At 45.4% G+C, this 17,500-nt stretch overlaps 1 protein-coding gene and 1 long non-coding RNA gene across 2 annotated transcripts in view; one reads left to right on the forward strand and one right to left on the reverse strand.

The window, feature by feature from the left end:
* The window catches only part of LOC123506127, a 29,319-nt gene that overhangs the window by 8,224 nt on the left and 3,595 nt on the right, over nt 1-17,500 (forward strand). The gene's annotated exons all lie outside the window — the stretch shown is intronic.
* The window catches only part of LOC123506126 (insulin-like growth factor-binding protein complex acid labile subunit), an 8,803-nt gene continuing 4,053 nt past the window's right edge, over nt 12,751-17,500 (reverse strand). The window contains exons 10-11 of the mRNA XM_045258017.1: nt 16,782-16,907; nt 12,751-12,924 (exon numbers count right to left, since the gene is read on the reverse strand). Of these exons, the coding sequence (XP_045113952.1) occupies nt 12,771-12,924; nt 16,782-16,907 (280 nt within the window). The 3' untranslated portion in view covers nt 12,751-12,770. The remainder of the gene's footprint in view (nt 12,925-16,781; nt 16,908-17,500) is intronic.

Genomic DNA, 17,500 nt, shown 5'->3' on the forward strand with positions numbered 1-17,500 from the left:
AGTATAATATAGTAGTAGTAGTAGTAGTAGTAGTAGTGGTTGTAGGGAGGCGGTGGCGTAGTGGATAAGGTGGTAAGCATGGGATATGGCAGACGTCCACGCGTAGGTTCGAATCCCACCATATACCGCTTTGGAGCTATGCTATTTGTCGAGTGGTTTAAAGTTACCTACATGTCACCGTGATACATCACCAAAGATGTGCTTGAGGGGAGAGCTTTGAACATATGCAAGTTAGCTGTGAGGTCGGTGGTAGAAAATCTATGTTTATAGTGGTCTATAGACCTCCAAGCCTAAGTGCCCGGTCGTTTATTGACGATTTCAGGAAATACTTGGAACTGCTGGATATGGTGAGCATTAATATTTTTATTTGTGGAGATTTTAATATAAGAATGGATGAACAAGAAAACTATATAGTGAGGGAGTTTCAAGATATGATGAAATCCTTTAATTTAGACAATAAAGTAGAAAAAGCAACATCTGCTGGTGGACATGTAATTGACTTGGTCTTCTGTGACTCAGATCATAATCTTGTTCAAGAAGTAAATGTTGATGAAATCTGCAGGATTTCACCGGTGCACAGGATGGTTACTTTTCAAATATCTTGTAAAAAAGAAACTACGTACACTAAGCGATCAGTGTTTCGTAGGAAAAATGATTTTGACCCTGAGCGGCTGATAGCTGAAGTGTCACAGGCCATTCAGTTAAGAAAGGATGATGTGTGTACTCATGGAAGAGTAGCAGTTGAGAAATGTGAATCTTGTTTGTCTGAATTATATAATGGCAACATGAAAAAAGAATACAATGAAATGTGTCCACTTCATGAAAAGGATATTAAGATAAGAGATCATGCACCTTGGTTTAATACTGAAATTTCCATAGCTAAGAAAGAAAAAAGGAAGAAAGAAAAAAGGTGGCGTAGACTACGAACAGAAGAGGCAAGAAGGAATATATGGACATGAGAAACAGGCTAAACAAACTTGTACAGAGGAGAAAGTGTCAGTACTATAGACAGAAGTCATTAGAGTCACGGTCTAACATTAGTAGATTATATAAGATACTGGATAATTTGACAGGTAACAGGAAAATAAATAAGTTGCCTGAGGGGTTTAATGACACTGTGCTGGCAAATATGTTCCTTGACTTCTTTGATCAAAAGATAAAGTCGATTGTGGAGAATTTTAGAAATGAGGAGCTTGAAATACCCGTGAGTATGCCAACGCCTCGGGCTAAGCTACTCTCCTTTAAGCAAGTAAGTGTGGATGAAGTGAAGGAGATTGTACATAAAGTTAATATAACCTACTGCGATAATGACCCATTACCTATTAGTGATATTATTCAGAGTGAGAAGTTCTATGAAATTCTGGAAATTTTTAAACTGATTATAAACAGTAGCTTCATGAACAATACCTTTCCTGTCTCTGAAAAAATGGCATTGATAAAGCCCATTGTAAAGGGTAAATTGGATACGCAGTGCTTGAGTTCCTTTAGACCTGTATCTAATTTGACCTTTTTATCGAAGATTATTAAAAGTGCTGTATTAAACCAATTACTCGACCATTTGAAAGTAGTGCAGGCTTTACCGGATAATCAATCGGTTTAAAGAAAACTTTATTCGACTGAGACAGCTTTATGCTCAGTTATCAATGATCTGATAATCCTGATGGATGAAGGAAAATGTGGTTTGCTAATTTTACTGGACTTAAGTGCAGCATTTGACACAGTTGTTCACAGATTGCTTCTTTTAGATTGCAGGTCTGTCGGCATTGATGGAGATGCACTAACATATTTAGAAAGTTATCTTGCAAACAGGCAATACTGTGTTCAAGTTGGTAAATCTTTCTCAGACAAGAAGATTTTAGAAAGAGGAGTACCCCAAGGCAGTGTTTTAGGTCCTATTCTGTTCTGTATATATACTATTGAACTTTCACACATACTAAGAAAACATGACATTGACTTCAAACTGTTTGCTGATGACACACAGTTTTACATGACCTTGAACAATGTAGATAATGTTGAAGGAAATATAAAACTTATTATGGATGATGTTGGTAGATGGATGGAATCCAAGCAGTTGAAACTTAATCAAAACAAGACTGAATGCTTGATAGTGGGTAAGAATAAGGACTTAAAGAGGATTGATATGTCCACATTATATATTGATGGTAACAGTTTGGGTGTTCGTGATACAGTGAAGGATCTGGGAGTATTATTGGACTGTCATTTATCTATGAAAGATCAAATACGGCAGGTGGTTAAGACGACAAGATACCATCTGAAAAATATAGGTTTTGTCAGAAAATACTTGGATGAGAAAACTACGAAGATGCTGGTTCATAATCATGTGATAAGCAAACTGTATTACTGCAATTCTCTGTATTATGGACTGCCTAAGTATCTCTTAAAAGACTTAAAGTTTGTCATGAACAGAGCTGCCAGACTGATTACAGGCGTCTCTCCTCGTGAGAGGATAACACCTGTATTGATAGATCTGCATTGGCTGCCAATTAAAGCACGAATTGAGTACAAGATTAGTGTTATGACTCATCAGGCATTACAGTCTGGAAAACCTGAGTACTTGAGGAACTTACTGGAAACATTCCACCATGACACTACGATGGAGCTGAGACACGATGCAGACCCATACAGACTACATGAGCCAAGAAATAACCTTGACATGGGATGCCGAGCATTTGCAAGATGCGCACCAAGGATTTACAATAAACTACCAAGTGATATCAAAGGCTGTGCCAGGATCGATATCTTCAAAAAGAAATTGAAGACATATTTGTTCAAGGAAGTTTATGATTTTAACGGCATGGAAATCAAAGACAATTATAGATGCTAGTTGCTTTTGAGGGAGGCTCTGCTTAGCGCTGCCTCGCAGTGGAGCGGAGCCTTGAACAAACACCCCAAGTAACAAGTAAGTAACAAGTAATATGGGTACCACTATAAAAAAATTTCTCTGCACCACTAATGGGCGGAAGCTGAACAGCGCTTCCCACATATACTCCAAGTATGCCTACAGACGCTATAGGCCATAACATAGGAAAAAAAAGTAGTAATAGTAGTATAGTAGTATAGTAGTAGTAGTATAGTAGTATAGTAGTATAGTAGTAGTAATAGTAGTTGCTATAGTAGTAGTGGTCGATGGTAAATGTCCTGTCTGACTCTACATGAAGGCACTTGTGCTCTGTTTTGTTTCCATTATTTATTTTTTTTCTAGGTGATGGATACTATGCAGAGCTTTTATTACTTGTACTGTTATTACTATTTTATTATTATTATTATTTTATTATTATTATTATTATTATTATTATTATTATTATTATTATCATCATCATTGTTGTTGTTCAATTATTGCTATTGTTATCATTATCATCGATAATCATTATTATTATTGTTTTAATTGTTATTTTTATGAAACACACACACACACACACACACACACACACACACACACACACACACACACACACACACACACACACACACACACACACACAACAATGAAACATCACCACACAATACCACCACCACCACCATAACCACCACCCAATATCATCTGTTGCTCGACCGAATCCCGCGCCGCGAAGTTTGGGTTGGCGGGAAATTAATGAGAATCGGGTGAGCGTAATGTGTTTGCTGGCATCAGAGGTGAGCGTTGTCGGCCGTGCCAGGCTGTGTGTGTGTGTGTGTGTGTGTGTGTGTGTGTGTGTGTGTGTGTGTGTGTGTGTGTGTGTGTGTGTGTTAGTTTCATACAAATAACAATTAAAACAATAATAATAATGATTATCGATGATAATGATAACAATAGCAATAATTGAACAACAACAATGATGATGATGATATAATAATAATAATAATAATAATAATAATAATAATAATAATAATAATATACTGGTGTGACGAGTGAGGAAACGAAAGTAACACACACACACACACACACACACACACACACACACACACACACACACACACACACACACACACACACACACAATGTGTGTGTGTGTGTGTGTGTGTGTGTGTGTCTGTGTGTCTGTGTGTGTGTGTGTGCGTGTGCGTGTGTGCACGCAATTCACCACGGTCGCCAACTGGTCATCCAGCCAGTCTTCCCCATTATGGAGCGAGCTCAGAGCTCATAGACCAATCTTTGGGTAGGACTGAGACCACAACACACTCCATACACCGGGAAAGCGAGGCTACAACCTCTCGAGTTACATACCATACCTATTTAGTGCTAGGTGAACAGGGCTACACATTAAGAGGCTTGCCCATTTGCCTCGCCGCTTCCCGGGATTCGAACCCTGGCCCTCTCGATTGTGAGCCGAGCGTGCTAACCACTACACTACACGGTGTGTGTGTGTGTGTGTGTGTGTGTGTGTGTGCTTGAAATCGCTGAAATATTATCGATACAAGTGTGTGCGTCCGTTCATGTGTGCCTGTGTGCGTGCGTGAGTGTGTGCGCGCGCCTGTCACCTGGCTGGGTAGCACTGTTCCGTGGCACTGTTCCGCCTCACTGGGTGCCGCTGAAGCGAGGCACCACACCACGCTAACTTGCCGCTCACGCATTACTCGTGTGTTTGAGGCGCTGAGTCTCGGGGCGCCGTGCCGAGCTGGCTTATTGATGAGGACTGAGTCTTCGCGAGGGTGGGAGGACAGGAGGAGAACAGGGAGTAGTAGAGAGAAAGCCTGGAATGGAGGAAAGAATGAAGGAAGGAGAGAATGAGATAAAATATGGAAGGGAATGGAAAAAGGATGAGTGAAATGGAGGTGATGAAGTTACAAAGAAGGAAGAGATAGAAGTGGAGAATTGAGGTAGGAGAATATCATCTTTTTAGGTCATTTAGCTGCAAATTTATCTTTCTTGGTTATCGCAGTCGAAGACTTTTTTTTATCCCACTTCAACTCTATTGGCTGCCCGTCTATTGCGAGCCACCCTAGCGTAACATTATACCACTACAAAAATATATTGCAGTAGGTAACAACCTCAGAGCAGAATGGGCAGATTAAATGATGGGGAAGAACATAACGGCGCAGCTTCTAACCAAACACACAGGGAAATAAAGCACAAATATAAACACAGCAGAACACAACATAATAAATAGAGTGAACGTAACCATTAAAAAAATAGGCATCGTCCTGTGCAAACTGCGGCAGGACCACACACACACACACACACACACACACACACACACACACACACACACACACACACACACACACACACACACACACACACACACACACACACACACACACACACACACACACATCCCTCCTCTCATGAATACCACGAAAGAAGACGATGGAGGGCTGAAAAAAGCATCACAAAGGTTGGACAAACAGTTTACGAAGGATCTCAGAACAGTAAGACCGCTTGGGGCGAAGAGAGGCTCGGATTGTGTGACCATAAAGGGGAAAGAGAGACAGACAGACAGACAAAAGACAGATATACAGAAGGGGGAAAAAGCAAACGAACAGACAGGACAACAGTGGGCACAGCAACATAAATGGATGTGCAGAGCTAGAGTGAAATTTACTGTTCTGGTTGCTATGGAGTGATTCTTCTGTTGTTTTAGAGACTTGATTGATGGATTGGTTGTATGGCGCCACAGCATCGGAATCATATGGCGCCACAATTTGTTTTTTCAAATATTGTCGATGGCGTTTTTTGTCAGTGAATCAAATAAAATGACAGGTAAATGATGGAAGAAAAGGATAATGTAAATAGGAAGATTGAATTATGAATAGGTAGAGTGTGGGAAGTAAAAAGCAAGGAGAGAATGGAGGGAACGAAAATCGGAGTAAATAGGAAAGAGAAAGAAAAGCAAGAGAGAACAAATATTTGGTTTCGAAGAGAGGATAGAAAAGAAAAAGAAATAAAACTGGAATAGGAAAAGGAAAATGGTAAAAGCAAAAAAAATTATAATATAGGATAACATAAAACAAAAGAGGAGGATTAGAAAACGAGAAGGAGCAGAAATAAGAGAGATATGAAGTTGATGAAATAAGGAAGTTAAGAAAGAATAAAAAAAAGATGGTCATAAAAGAAATAAATACAAATCGTAGTAATGTGTGTAGTCAAGATTTTCGATGTTTGCTGCCTTTTGATATGAAACCGAAGACAGTTTTCAGAAAGGTTCTCGTTTTAGTTCACTTTTCGATCTTTCAATAAACATTCGCCTTTGTCCCTTTTTTTTTCTTTGTCCAGCTCTCTCTCTCTCTCTCTCTCTCTCTCTCTCTCTCTCTCTCTCTCTCTCTCTCTCTCTCTCTCTCTCTCTCTCTCTCTCTCTCTCTCTCTCTCTCTCTCTCTCTCTCTCTCTCTCTCTCTCTCTCTCTCTCTCTGTCACTCCTCACATTTTACCATGCTCTTTCCTCTCCTCCGCCCCCCTCTTTGCGCCTCACTTCTCTCTCTCTCTCTCTCTCTCTCTCTCTCTCTCTCTCTGGAAAAATGAAACTGAAATACCTAAAGGGAAAATAACGGAAGGGAAAGAAGACAAGCAAAGAGAAGACCGGGAGGAAACATGGAGGAAATACTAATAGAAACTCGGCAAGAGAGAGAGAGAGAGAGAGAGAGAGAGAGAGAGAGAAGAAGAGGGGAGCTGGAGGGTGCGTTGCTGTCTGAAATATTTCCTCTGGACGGTCGCTTCATTGAGGGGAGATAATATTGCTCTAAATCCGACGATCAAGACGCCTGCTCACGACTCGGGCCAGCGCTGGTATGCCCAGAATGACAAATATAGTCCCGACGGCGCGTAAGCAAGACACAATCACCTAGTTTATGAAAGAACAGACTTGGCTTCCATTGTTGGCGAGCGACTCCCCTTCCCTCCGCTCCCCTGAAGATTTTTGTCTCCATTTTTCTTTCTTTTTATTTAGTGGAAGGTAGATGGCGGTGCTGTCAGTGATGGCGGGGGAGGGTTGAGGGTTGAGGGTGCTGGCGTATGTTGTTGGTTGTCAATGTCGCTCTTGGTAGTGTGTGGGAGGCTGTGGAAGGTGTTAGGGGGTATGTATAGGTGGTGACAGCCTTACATTTTTCTGGAAGCGTGATGGGCTGGCGCGTGGAAGCGTGGGAGGGTAACAACGGTGCTCTGAATCGTTGTGTATTGGGAGAGGATCGAAGTCTCTGTGCGAGGTGGCGGATGGAGGGTCACGCCGCCTAGTTGTCGCGTGAAACGTAATGAAGCTGAAGTAGAGGCGATGGAACCTTTGGACAACCCAGCCTTTCTCCCTTCACCTCCCCTCACCTCCCCTCTTCCCTCTCTCACTCCCTCCCACGAGATCCTATTGTTTGGCGGACGGGCACGCGGACCCCCGTCAGGTATGCGGTAGAAAGAGGAAGAGGAGGAGGACCAGTAGTAGTAGTAGTAGTAGGAGGAGGAGGAGGAGGAGGAGGAGGAGGAGGAGGAGGAGGAGGAGGAGGAGGAGGAGCAGTAGGAGGAGGAGTAGCAGCAGTAGGAGAAGGAGTAGCAGCAGCAGTAGGAGGAGGAGGAGGAGGAGGAGGAGGAGGAGGAGGAGGAGGAGGATAGCAGCCGTCATGTCTCTAGGAAGCTCACACACAAACCACACATCACACCCGCTCCTTCCTTAACGTCACCTCCCTCCTCACCCTCACCCACACTCCCTCCATGCAGCTCCTCAGTCCCCCTCCCTATCCATCCCATCCCCTCACTCCCCCTTCACCCGCGACACCAGCCAACCTTACCGTTTCAATATTTGTGTATCCAGACCCAGTGAAGAAAAGGGTGCGAACTTAAAATTGGAAACTGCGTCCGGGTGTGAAGTCCTGCCTTGCCCCCTCTGGCCCCCTGGCTCCTCTCCCCCCCCTTCCTCCTCCTGGCCTGGAGCAGCGGGGCGGGCAGATTTGGCGTCGCTCGAGGTATGTCTAATATTGGGATTCCTGGCTGGCGCGTGGAATGCAATATCATAAATGGACGATTGGACACCACTCACACCGACGTTGCTCCAGTTATTGTAATCTGGGTCTCGCCTCCGACATCCCTCCTCCTCCTCCTCCTCCTCCTCCTCCTCCTCCTCCTCCTCCTCTCCTTTTACCCCTATCCCTTCATCCTTCCCCTTTCCGTCCTCTTCCCCTCTTTCCCTTTTCTCTGTTAGTCTCCCTTCCTTCACCTCTTTCCTACTCTTCCTGGTTTCCTGTCTTCCTCGCCTCCTTTCTTCACCCTTTCTTTCTTCTCGCACTCCGCTTTCTATCTCCTTCCCTCATCTTGTATTTCATTCGTTTTTTCCTACTTCTCTTCCCGTTTGTGTGTGTGTGTGTGTGTGTGTGTGTGTGTGTGTGTGTGTGTGTGTGTGTGTGTGTGTGTATCTTTTGGCTTCTGAAAAGAAAATAGTCACAAATATAAAAAGAAGACGGAAAACAAATTTGGGAATAAGCTCTCTCTCTCTCTCTCTCTCTCTCTCTCTCTCTCTCTCTCTCTCTCTCTCTCTCTCTCTCTCTCTCTCTCTCTCTCTCTCTCTCTCTCTCTCTCTCTCTCTCTCTCTCTCTCATAGGGATGGACTGCGAGAGGAACATTCCCAGCCAGCACTGAGTGAGAGGAAGTGAGAGAAAAATACACCTCCCCTTAGCTATTTTATTGTGGATGACGTCCATTAGAGAAAGGGAAAGGAGGGGAAAGGAACGGCTGGGAGGGAGGGAGGAGGAGAGGATGGGACGAGGGGAGGGGAACAAAGGAAAGATAAAGAACAAATATTGGATAGTGAAGAGGAGGAGGAGGAGGAGGAGGAGGAGGACGACAGGCGAGCAAGTGGAAAATACGATGCATGCGTTCGAGAGAGAGAGAGAGAGAGAGAGAGAGAGAGAGAGAGAGAGAGAGAGAGAGAGATGAAGGGTGTGAAATAATACTAGAACGACGTACAGAAAAGTAGGAAGGAACTGCGACAAGTTAGAAAACAAAAAAGAAAAGGGAGGAAAGGGGATCAGAGGAGACGAGTTTGTAAAAAATGAAGAGCCGGAAGGAGAGAGAGAGAGAGAGAGAGAGAGAGAGAGAGAGAGAGAGAGAGGAGGGGTGTCAGAGTATGGCGGGAGGAGGAGCGTGGCCAATCGTCGTGTCCCTCACACATTCATAGCAGCAAGAAACTGTCCCGAACAAAACCTCAATTATTCCCCACCTTAGCCAGGACGTCCCACTGCTCTTCGTCCCTCCTCGTTCCTTCTCCCTCTTCACTCGCCTCCTCCGTGTTCCGTCCGACCCATCCTCAATCAAATGAATAACTCTCACGTCCTTCGTAAGCCAGAATCGTGTCGCTCAAAAAACGTTCACAATGTCACTCTTTATTGAACGCTTCGTAAAATTGCAAAGAAAATGTTAACGTTTTTGATCGTATCGTTTCTTGGCGCTTCATGTGATCGTGTGTGTGTGTGTGTGTGTGTGTGTGTGTGTGTGTGTGTGTGTGTGTGTGTGTGTGTGTGTGTGTGTCCCCTTCCTTCCCTCTCCCGCCCGCCAGTCGGTCCACACGCGGCTCATCCTCACAGATCCTCAGCTGCCGCGGTCCTCGTAATGACGTAATAAATGTATACCTTATTAAGTGTGGAGGGCGCCATGAAAGGAAGGTGTGTCGGGCAAGCCTCATTCCCTCCTTTCCCTCCCTCCCTCCCTCCCTCCTTCCTTTTCATTCTTCCTCTCGACTACCTGCTTCTTCCCGCTTTCTGTATCTCCCCCTCTGTTACTACCGCTCTCCTCCTCCTCCTCCTCCTCCTCCTCCTTCTTTTCGTCTCCATTTTCTATGATGTCACACGCCTTTATCAAATTAGGTAAACGAGAATTTGATGTAGACACAGGATTGGGAGACATAATGGATCCCCGAGGCTTTAGTATATTGATGCCCTTAAGAATTAACACGTGGAAAGGCTGGAGACGCTTTCTTGCTTTGCTGGAATTCATTGGCGGTTTGTTTATTTGTGGGCGTTTGCGGGTTTTTTTGTTTCGTTCTTTGGTGATGCTAGAGACGCTGTTTATATTGGCTGCTTCACTGGCTATGTGTTGTTTGGTGTTTGTTGGTCGTGTTCAGTGTGTGTGTGTGTGTGTGTGTGTGTGTGTAGTATGGTGGAACAGACAGACAAGTATCTAACAGTTACCGCCAGCCAAATCCCACCATGCAGTAGCTATCGTCGTGCGTGAAGGAACCAAGACGAACCTAAACACTCACCTTCCATCCGTTCGTGTAGCCGCTGCCGTTTACATATCAGTTTCATAACCGATTGTGTGGATCATGTTTTCACTGTGACGCAGATGAGCCGCTATTTGCCGTAATATCCCGAAGGAGGAAGGAAAAAAATAGATTTCTAAAAGAGTCTTCCGTTTGGGACTTAACCGCCCGATGATAGACAGGTCAGGCGCGATCAGTCGACCAGAGGGCCTATGCCAGTCAAGGGGACATGCTAACCACCACCTTCCCCTCAGCGTCCCTAAGGCTCAGGGTGGTGCCGGCGAGGGTGCTGCCTTGGTCCCTGGCGCCCAATACCCGTAGCATCAATGTTTAAATTGGCCGAGCGTTTTAATTATGTGTGACGACCAATTATTTGCATAATCCAGGATGATCTGAAGACCAGGTGGTGGTGGGCAGCGGCGGCAGGGACGGGAGGGATGAGTGGGCTGGAGATGGAGAGGGACGGAGGGCTGAGGAAAGGGAGGGTGGGAGGGAGGAAGGGAGGGAAGAAATTAGTTACGGTGAAAGGAAAATTGTATAGATCGACGAATCAGATACAGAGGATTAGGCGTCGGTGAAGATATCAAGGACTGGCGTGTTTGTGTGACGCCTTGTGTGTGTGTGTGTGTGTGTGTGTGTGTGTGTGTGTGTGTACTGGTGGCAACAAGGAAGTCAGGGTTGTGTGGTACCGATGGTGTTGATCGACAGAGGTGGACTGGGTGGAGCTGAGTCGTGGTGGAGTGTTGTGTTGTCGTTACTTCCCATTCATGGAGTATGTTGGATCAGAGCAAAACTTTCCATGAAAATCGCTGCGAGAAATTAGGAACGGTAAGGTGTGGTAACTGATGAGGAATGGTGACTGGTGCTGCAGCTGACAGTCACTGGAGAGAAGTTGTGGTGATACATGGAGATAAGGTGAGGTGGTGATGGCGGTGTGTGATGATGGTGGTTGGTGTGTGGTGGTGGTGGGAGTAGTGGATAGCAAGAGATAAAAGATGAAAGTCGTACTACTATATCTTTTGGGAAAAAAATTAAACAGTTGACAAAAATAGTGAAAGAAATAGTCGATCTATGAAAAAGATAAAATGTAGATACAAGTGGATGACAATGGAGATGATTCAGGTCATTGCATTTGCAGCCTGTGAGATGATAGCGTCTATTCTGATTATCTTGAGATCATTTTCATGGATAGAACTACAGAATCAACAGATACAGCTGTCTAATGCATGACTCTACATGATTCTTATCTAAGACAACCCAGGTCGTGGAGGAGCTGTATTTTGTACTTTTGTAAGGGACGGAACGTTCCAGTAGACATGTGTGGGAGGTAGTCATCATTTTATACAATGATGGACAAAGTTAACCAAACCAAGACAATTATGACATGCAAGGATCAGAACGAGATTCCAACTTTAGACTTGCTACTTTGGAAATTTCATGTCCCCTAATATTTCAAGAAAACTAGCTGAGCTCGTGATTCGCCTTGGTAAAAATAATTAATTAATCAATAAAAAAAAAAGGGGGGATACTTGAAACAACTTGTGTATGCTCACATTAAAGTTTTATTATTTCATTCAGCCTTGTCAGCGTTACAGTTTCTGTATAATTGTAAAAATTGCGTCATAAGTAAAGAGACGCAAGCAGCAAACCTTGTGTGTAGAGTAAACATTGTAAAAAGACACTTATAACCCAACTGAATCAGACGCTGGGAAATTAAACACTTGCTTTCATTATCATCATCATCATCATCATCATCATCATCATCAATGTCTGAAGAGCGAACATACAAACATTTTTTTATAGAAATACACATCAGTTAAATATGAGGTTAGTGATGTTTTGCTGTGTAATACTCAACTCACTGAACACACACACACACACACAGACACAGACACAGACAGACAGACAGACAAACAGACAGACAGACAGGCGCACACACACACACACACACACACACACACACACACACACACACACACACCGCGTAGTGTAGTGGTTAGCACGCTCGACTCACAATCGAGAGGGCCGGGTTCGAGTCCCGGGAAGCGGCGAGGCAAATGGGCAAGCCTCTTAATGTGTGGCCTCGCTTTCCCGGTGTGTGTTGTGTGTTGATGTGGTCTCAGTCCTACCCGAAGATCGGTCTATGAGCTCTGACCTCGCTCCGTAATGGGGAAGACTGGCTGGGTGTCCAGCAGACGACAGAGGTGAATTACACACACACACACACACACACACACACACACACACACACACACACACACACACACACACACACTCACTCACTCAGAGTCTCTCTCTCTCTCTCTCACTCACTCACTCACTCACTCACTCACTCACTCACTCACTCACTCACTCACTCACTCTCTCTCTCTCTCTCTCTCTCTCTCTCTCTCTCTCTCTCTCTCTCTCTCTCTCTCACACCTCATCCCTTTCCTCACTGTTCTGCTTTTTACCAATCTTCATATATTGCTCATAATGCCAACGCAATGCAGTCATTATTCACACCTTGCCATTTTATCACACCACCTCCCTCCTCCTCCTCCTCGTCCTCCTCCTCCTCCTCCTCCTCCTCCTCCTCCTCCTCCTCCTCCTCCTCCTCCTTACACCCTGCCTTGGATCTTGGTCATGGACGCCCACTGCCCATCACACACGCTGTTGAATGTCATGTCGATCACAGGTTTGCCTCCGAGATCGCCAGGGCCGCGGCACTTGGGTTGGCGGTCCCATATTTTGTCCGGGTTGCTGTGGAGCCATCTGTAGGGGGGACCGAAAGATAGAAAACGTTATATAGGACAATTACTTTTTGACAGTAAGGATACAAGAGTAGGAAATAGTGTGTGAAGTGTGGAAGAAGAGAAAAAGTCAACGGAAGAACTTGATGGACAGACCAGTGGTACAGTGGAACCATGCGTGCTTTGGGGTCCGAGGGGGTCTCCAAGCGCACGGGTTTGAATCTGTCCACGGTCCGAGTGTAGGTTGAGCTTCCTCACTTGGGGCAACGGTTTCCTAGCGGGTGGGCTTTGAGATAGGAGGTACCCCAAAAAGTATCTCCTTTAGCCCATAAATTCCCGTGAAAAGCCCACATGGTATAAAGAAAAAAAAAAGATAAGAAACAACATCAGGGAAGCGCCGATACAAAGGCCAAGCTTCCGACCTACACTTGACCTGACCTGCCTGAAGAGGAGACTGGTGATGGAATAGTGACACATATGATATTTCTATATCATTGTCACAATCGGTGCAGGAAATGGAGTAGCGATGAAGTACACTACCATGATCCGATGTATGTATTTATGTATGTAAGAAAGTATCAGAAACACCTCTACTGTAACGCACTTTACTGACTCACTACCATCTTTCTCATCATCTCCATTATGACCAGACATTTTATTTCCTCCCCTTCCTCGCCTATACCAGCTGTCCCATGCATCTCCTACACACCTGCCCCATGCATCTCCTACACACCTGCCCCCCACAGATGGGAACCGCCTTGTCGTGGTGGGGGGGCTTGCGTGCCCCTGTGACCTGGCGAGCTAGGCTAGAGGGGGCTTAGGCCCCTGCTCCGTCCTTTCGAGGGGGAGAGGGCTACCCATGCTAGTAAGGTCGCCAGTGAGGGGCCAGACTAAATGGTTCCTATGTAAGCTGCCAGTGGACCAGCAGAGCCACCCGCTGGAGGGATCGCCCAATAGGGGCTGTCCTGTGCTGGATGATTGGGTGTCAAGGCTGGGATGTTTTGGGAGGGGGGTCTCAGCTCTGTCGTGGACAAACATTCGCATCATGTGGGGCCTTTTTTTTAAAACGACTGGTCCGCATGGGGACGAGGTACCCCATCCACGGCAGCCAGCACTCGCTCCCATTGTAGTCCCAGTAGGTGGTTTCCCTTGCCCGTGGAGCTAATCTTTTGTGTAACTTTATACCTATGGTTAAACACAAAAAACTATCAGGTTCTCGTGAGGTGGCTGACCTGGCCTGCGAGACGTCATCTTCAGGTCTGAGTAGGAAGGAGGATTCCCCTCCACAAGGGCCTCCCACAGCAGTCTCCTGTTCTGGGAGTTCTTCTGAGGACGCATTTCTGCTGGTTATGACTCCCTTTTGATGGTAAATGTTAATCCATCATTTTCTTATCACGCCTTGCACTCACTTCTCAAGGTGTATGGCACGGTTCTCCATTCGACTTGTTTATGATAAGAACTTTCCATCTAACCGCTGCTATGTGACGTTTCTGTTTGGCTTTAGAACATGTAGCATCCTTGCCCCTTGCTGGCTCTGGCTTTAAGACAAAACTTCTCCACTCGCAATATTTCGGATATTGACACGGACTACATCCCAAATCTTTTCGACCACCATTCAGAGAATTCAGTTCCTGAAGTCCGCCAGATCCCGCCTCCTCGTTGGTTTGTGGCGTACTATAGAAATGGGCGTGGGAATTTCATCCATGCCTCCCGGTACCTTGCCAAAGAAATCGGCACAATTCCTGAGGGGAATCTGAAGAAGTACGGTAAGGGGGTGCTCGTACGAGCTAAAGATATTATGCAGGCAAGGATGTTACAACATCTCCCATGCCCTACTGACGGCATGTTTGAGACCGTGAAGGCTCATCCCACTTTTAATTATAGTAAAGGTTGTGTGTACAGTCAGGATCTTTATGAATTTCCTGAGGAGGAAATACTGGCTATGTGTCCTAGCTCAGTCCAAAAGGTGAGTAAGATGAGGAATTCCTCCAACATGGTACTTCTCACCTTTTTTGGTTCCACCTTTCCTGACCGTGTTCATATCGGCCCTCTTCAGTTTTTCTCATACTATGGGTACAGCCATGGTAAAAGCTCCTGTAAGGAAGCTTCTCGATGCAGTAATTGCTCAGCACTAGACTCACATTCTGAGGAGCATTGCAATTCTGCTGCTTATTGTTTCCATTGCCGTAATACTCACCAAGTACGTTCCAGGCAATGCCCAAGGTATCACTTGGTGCAGGATATTTTACAGCTTGCTAATAGTCAGTTCTTCAGCCTTGGTAGTGCCCGCCGTGAACTCCTCTACCGCCAGAAGGACGGTACTGGTGCGACATCCTATGCTTCATTGGCCGCTCGCTCTTCAGCTGAGTCTGCAGGTCCGAAGACAACTCTGCTACCTCTCGCTCTGTTGGGGCTGGTGGTCCTGTTCGTTTGGCTAATAGATTTGCCCTTTTGTCCGATGACTCAGTTAAGCCATCTGTAAGATATGACGAGAATAATCCGGACTTGACCAAAGTGACCCATGTAGTTGATGTTCATTTCCCTCCTGTATCGCCTAAGCCTTTGAAGGGCCTGACCAAACGGCACCGCGGCTCTGCGGAGTCGATAGATTTAGCTCAGCCAAAGCAATCTAAGGTTTCTCCTGGTGCACGTGATCGTGAGTCCTCCAGGGACCGCTCTGCAATGGTGGCTCCAATGGTTTCTGTTCAGCCTTCTGTGACGCCCTCTGTCTCAAATCGGGCTTCTTGTGATGAGGATGGTGTTAGCATGGAGTCGTTCGATGATATTGTCACAGCCGTCCCTCGTGGACCCACTGTGTCGAAAAGTGCAGTCCAGCCTGACCCTCGTCCTCCGATGACCGGTAGGAGTGATGATGGTTCGCATCACTCACCGGTAGGCCGAAAGGCTCTGGTCTGGCAGCCTTCCTGCAGTGGCATCAGTCTTTACTGCGGAGCTGTCTGCCATAGTCCTTGCTTTGCAGATAATTTTTACTCTCCCAGTTTCTTCTTTTACAATTTTTAGTGACTCTCGCAGTGTTCTTACGCTCTCTCCTCTATCATTTCCCTTCACCCATTGGTTTTATCAGCTTTGGAGTGGCTATACCTGCTTATGAGAAGAGGATATCGTGTTGGGTTTTGCTGGGTCCCTGGTCACGTTGGTGTTCCTGGGAATGAACACGCAGATGGCCTTGCTAAAGAGGCAGTAAGTCGCGCTCCACCCTCTGCCCCTGTCCCGTTTAGAGATGTATTTCAGTCCATCCGTCTGGCGATTGTTGCGAGATGGCAGAGCAGGTGGCAAACGGGTGTTGCCACCTCGAAAATGGGAGAGATCACCACTTCCGTTCTCCCTGACTAGACATACACCCATATTCGCGACCGCCGTAAACAGATTGTATTAGCGCGGCTCAGAATAGGTCACACGTATCTTACACAAAAGTATCTCTTGACCAGGGACTCTCAACCTTACTGTGATGACTGCTTGGTGCCGCTCACTGTACGGCACCTGCTTGTAGAGTGCCCTAGTTTAATTGAGTTACGACACCGCTACCTCTACCGTTGTCGAGGTAGAGATAGCGGTGTCTATTACGTATCTAAGGTCCTTGGACCAGCTTCTCTGGCTCCTGGCTATGACGTTTTTAGATTTCTGGGAGAAGCTGGCCTCCTCCCCAATTTGTGAATTTTATTTCTTTTTATTATGTATTTTAATGTTTTATTTAATTTCATTGTAGTTTTAGTTTTTAGTTACTTTTAATTTTACTGTTTTTAACTGCTTTTAGTTTTCATAAACTATAGTTTTAATTTAAATATCTTCGCGGCGCCATATGACCCTAGTTGTTGCGGCGCCTAAACAAAATCCACATCCACATCCACAAAAACACACCTGGTTAGATAGAGGATGAAGCAGTCGCAGTGCCACGGGTTCATGGAGAGCTTCACCTGCTCCACCCGCTTCAGATCGTCCAGCAAACCCTCGGGAAGATGCATAAACTTGTTGCTGTCGATCTGCCTACGAGTGAGAGAGATGACGGGAGGTAAGGGCGGCCCGGAATCGTTCTTGTACTCGTATTATTACTGTGGCGATGGTGGTAATAGTAATAGTAGTAGTGGTGGTGGTGGTGGTGAAGTGAGGCAGTGTTCATGTGGTAAAAGCAAAAAGGGAAAGGAAAAAACAAGTAAGAGGAAGCGAAAAAGGGCGCGAGAAATGGGAAAAGTTGACAAGGTGGTGTGAGAAATGACTACGGGAAGAGTGAATGGAGAGGAGTTAGGAAGTTGGAAGAGCGAGATGACATGCAGGGGGTTGGAGGAGAAAGAAAACGGAGAGTTGGTGAAAAGGAGTTGTAATGTGTGATGTCTTAGAACAGTTTAATGAATATTGAAGACAGTATCAGTATTAAGGACAAAAAGATAAACCATGCATACATAAGTGCATTCCAAGGGTTTTTTTCAGTGGTTCACAGTTATACATATATACAAACATACAGTCACGCACTCCTTTACTTCCCAGGGCCCTCGCACTCACACACTCTCTGATGCTAACATACCCACACATTTCCTAATAACTTCTATACTCCACTACCTTTTCTTCATCTCTTTCACACG

Source organism: Portunus trituberculatus, chromosome 19 (assembly GCF_017591435.1).
Source record: "Portunus trituberculatus isolate SZX2019 chromosome 19, ASM1759143v1, whole genome shotgun sequence".
NCBI classification, from domain to species: domain Eukaryota; kingdom Metazoa; phylum Arthropoda; class Malacostraca; order Decapoda; family Portunidae; genus Portunus; species Portunus trituberculatus.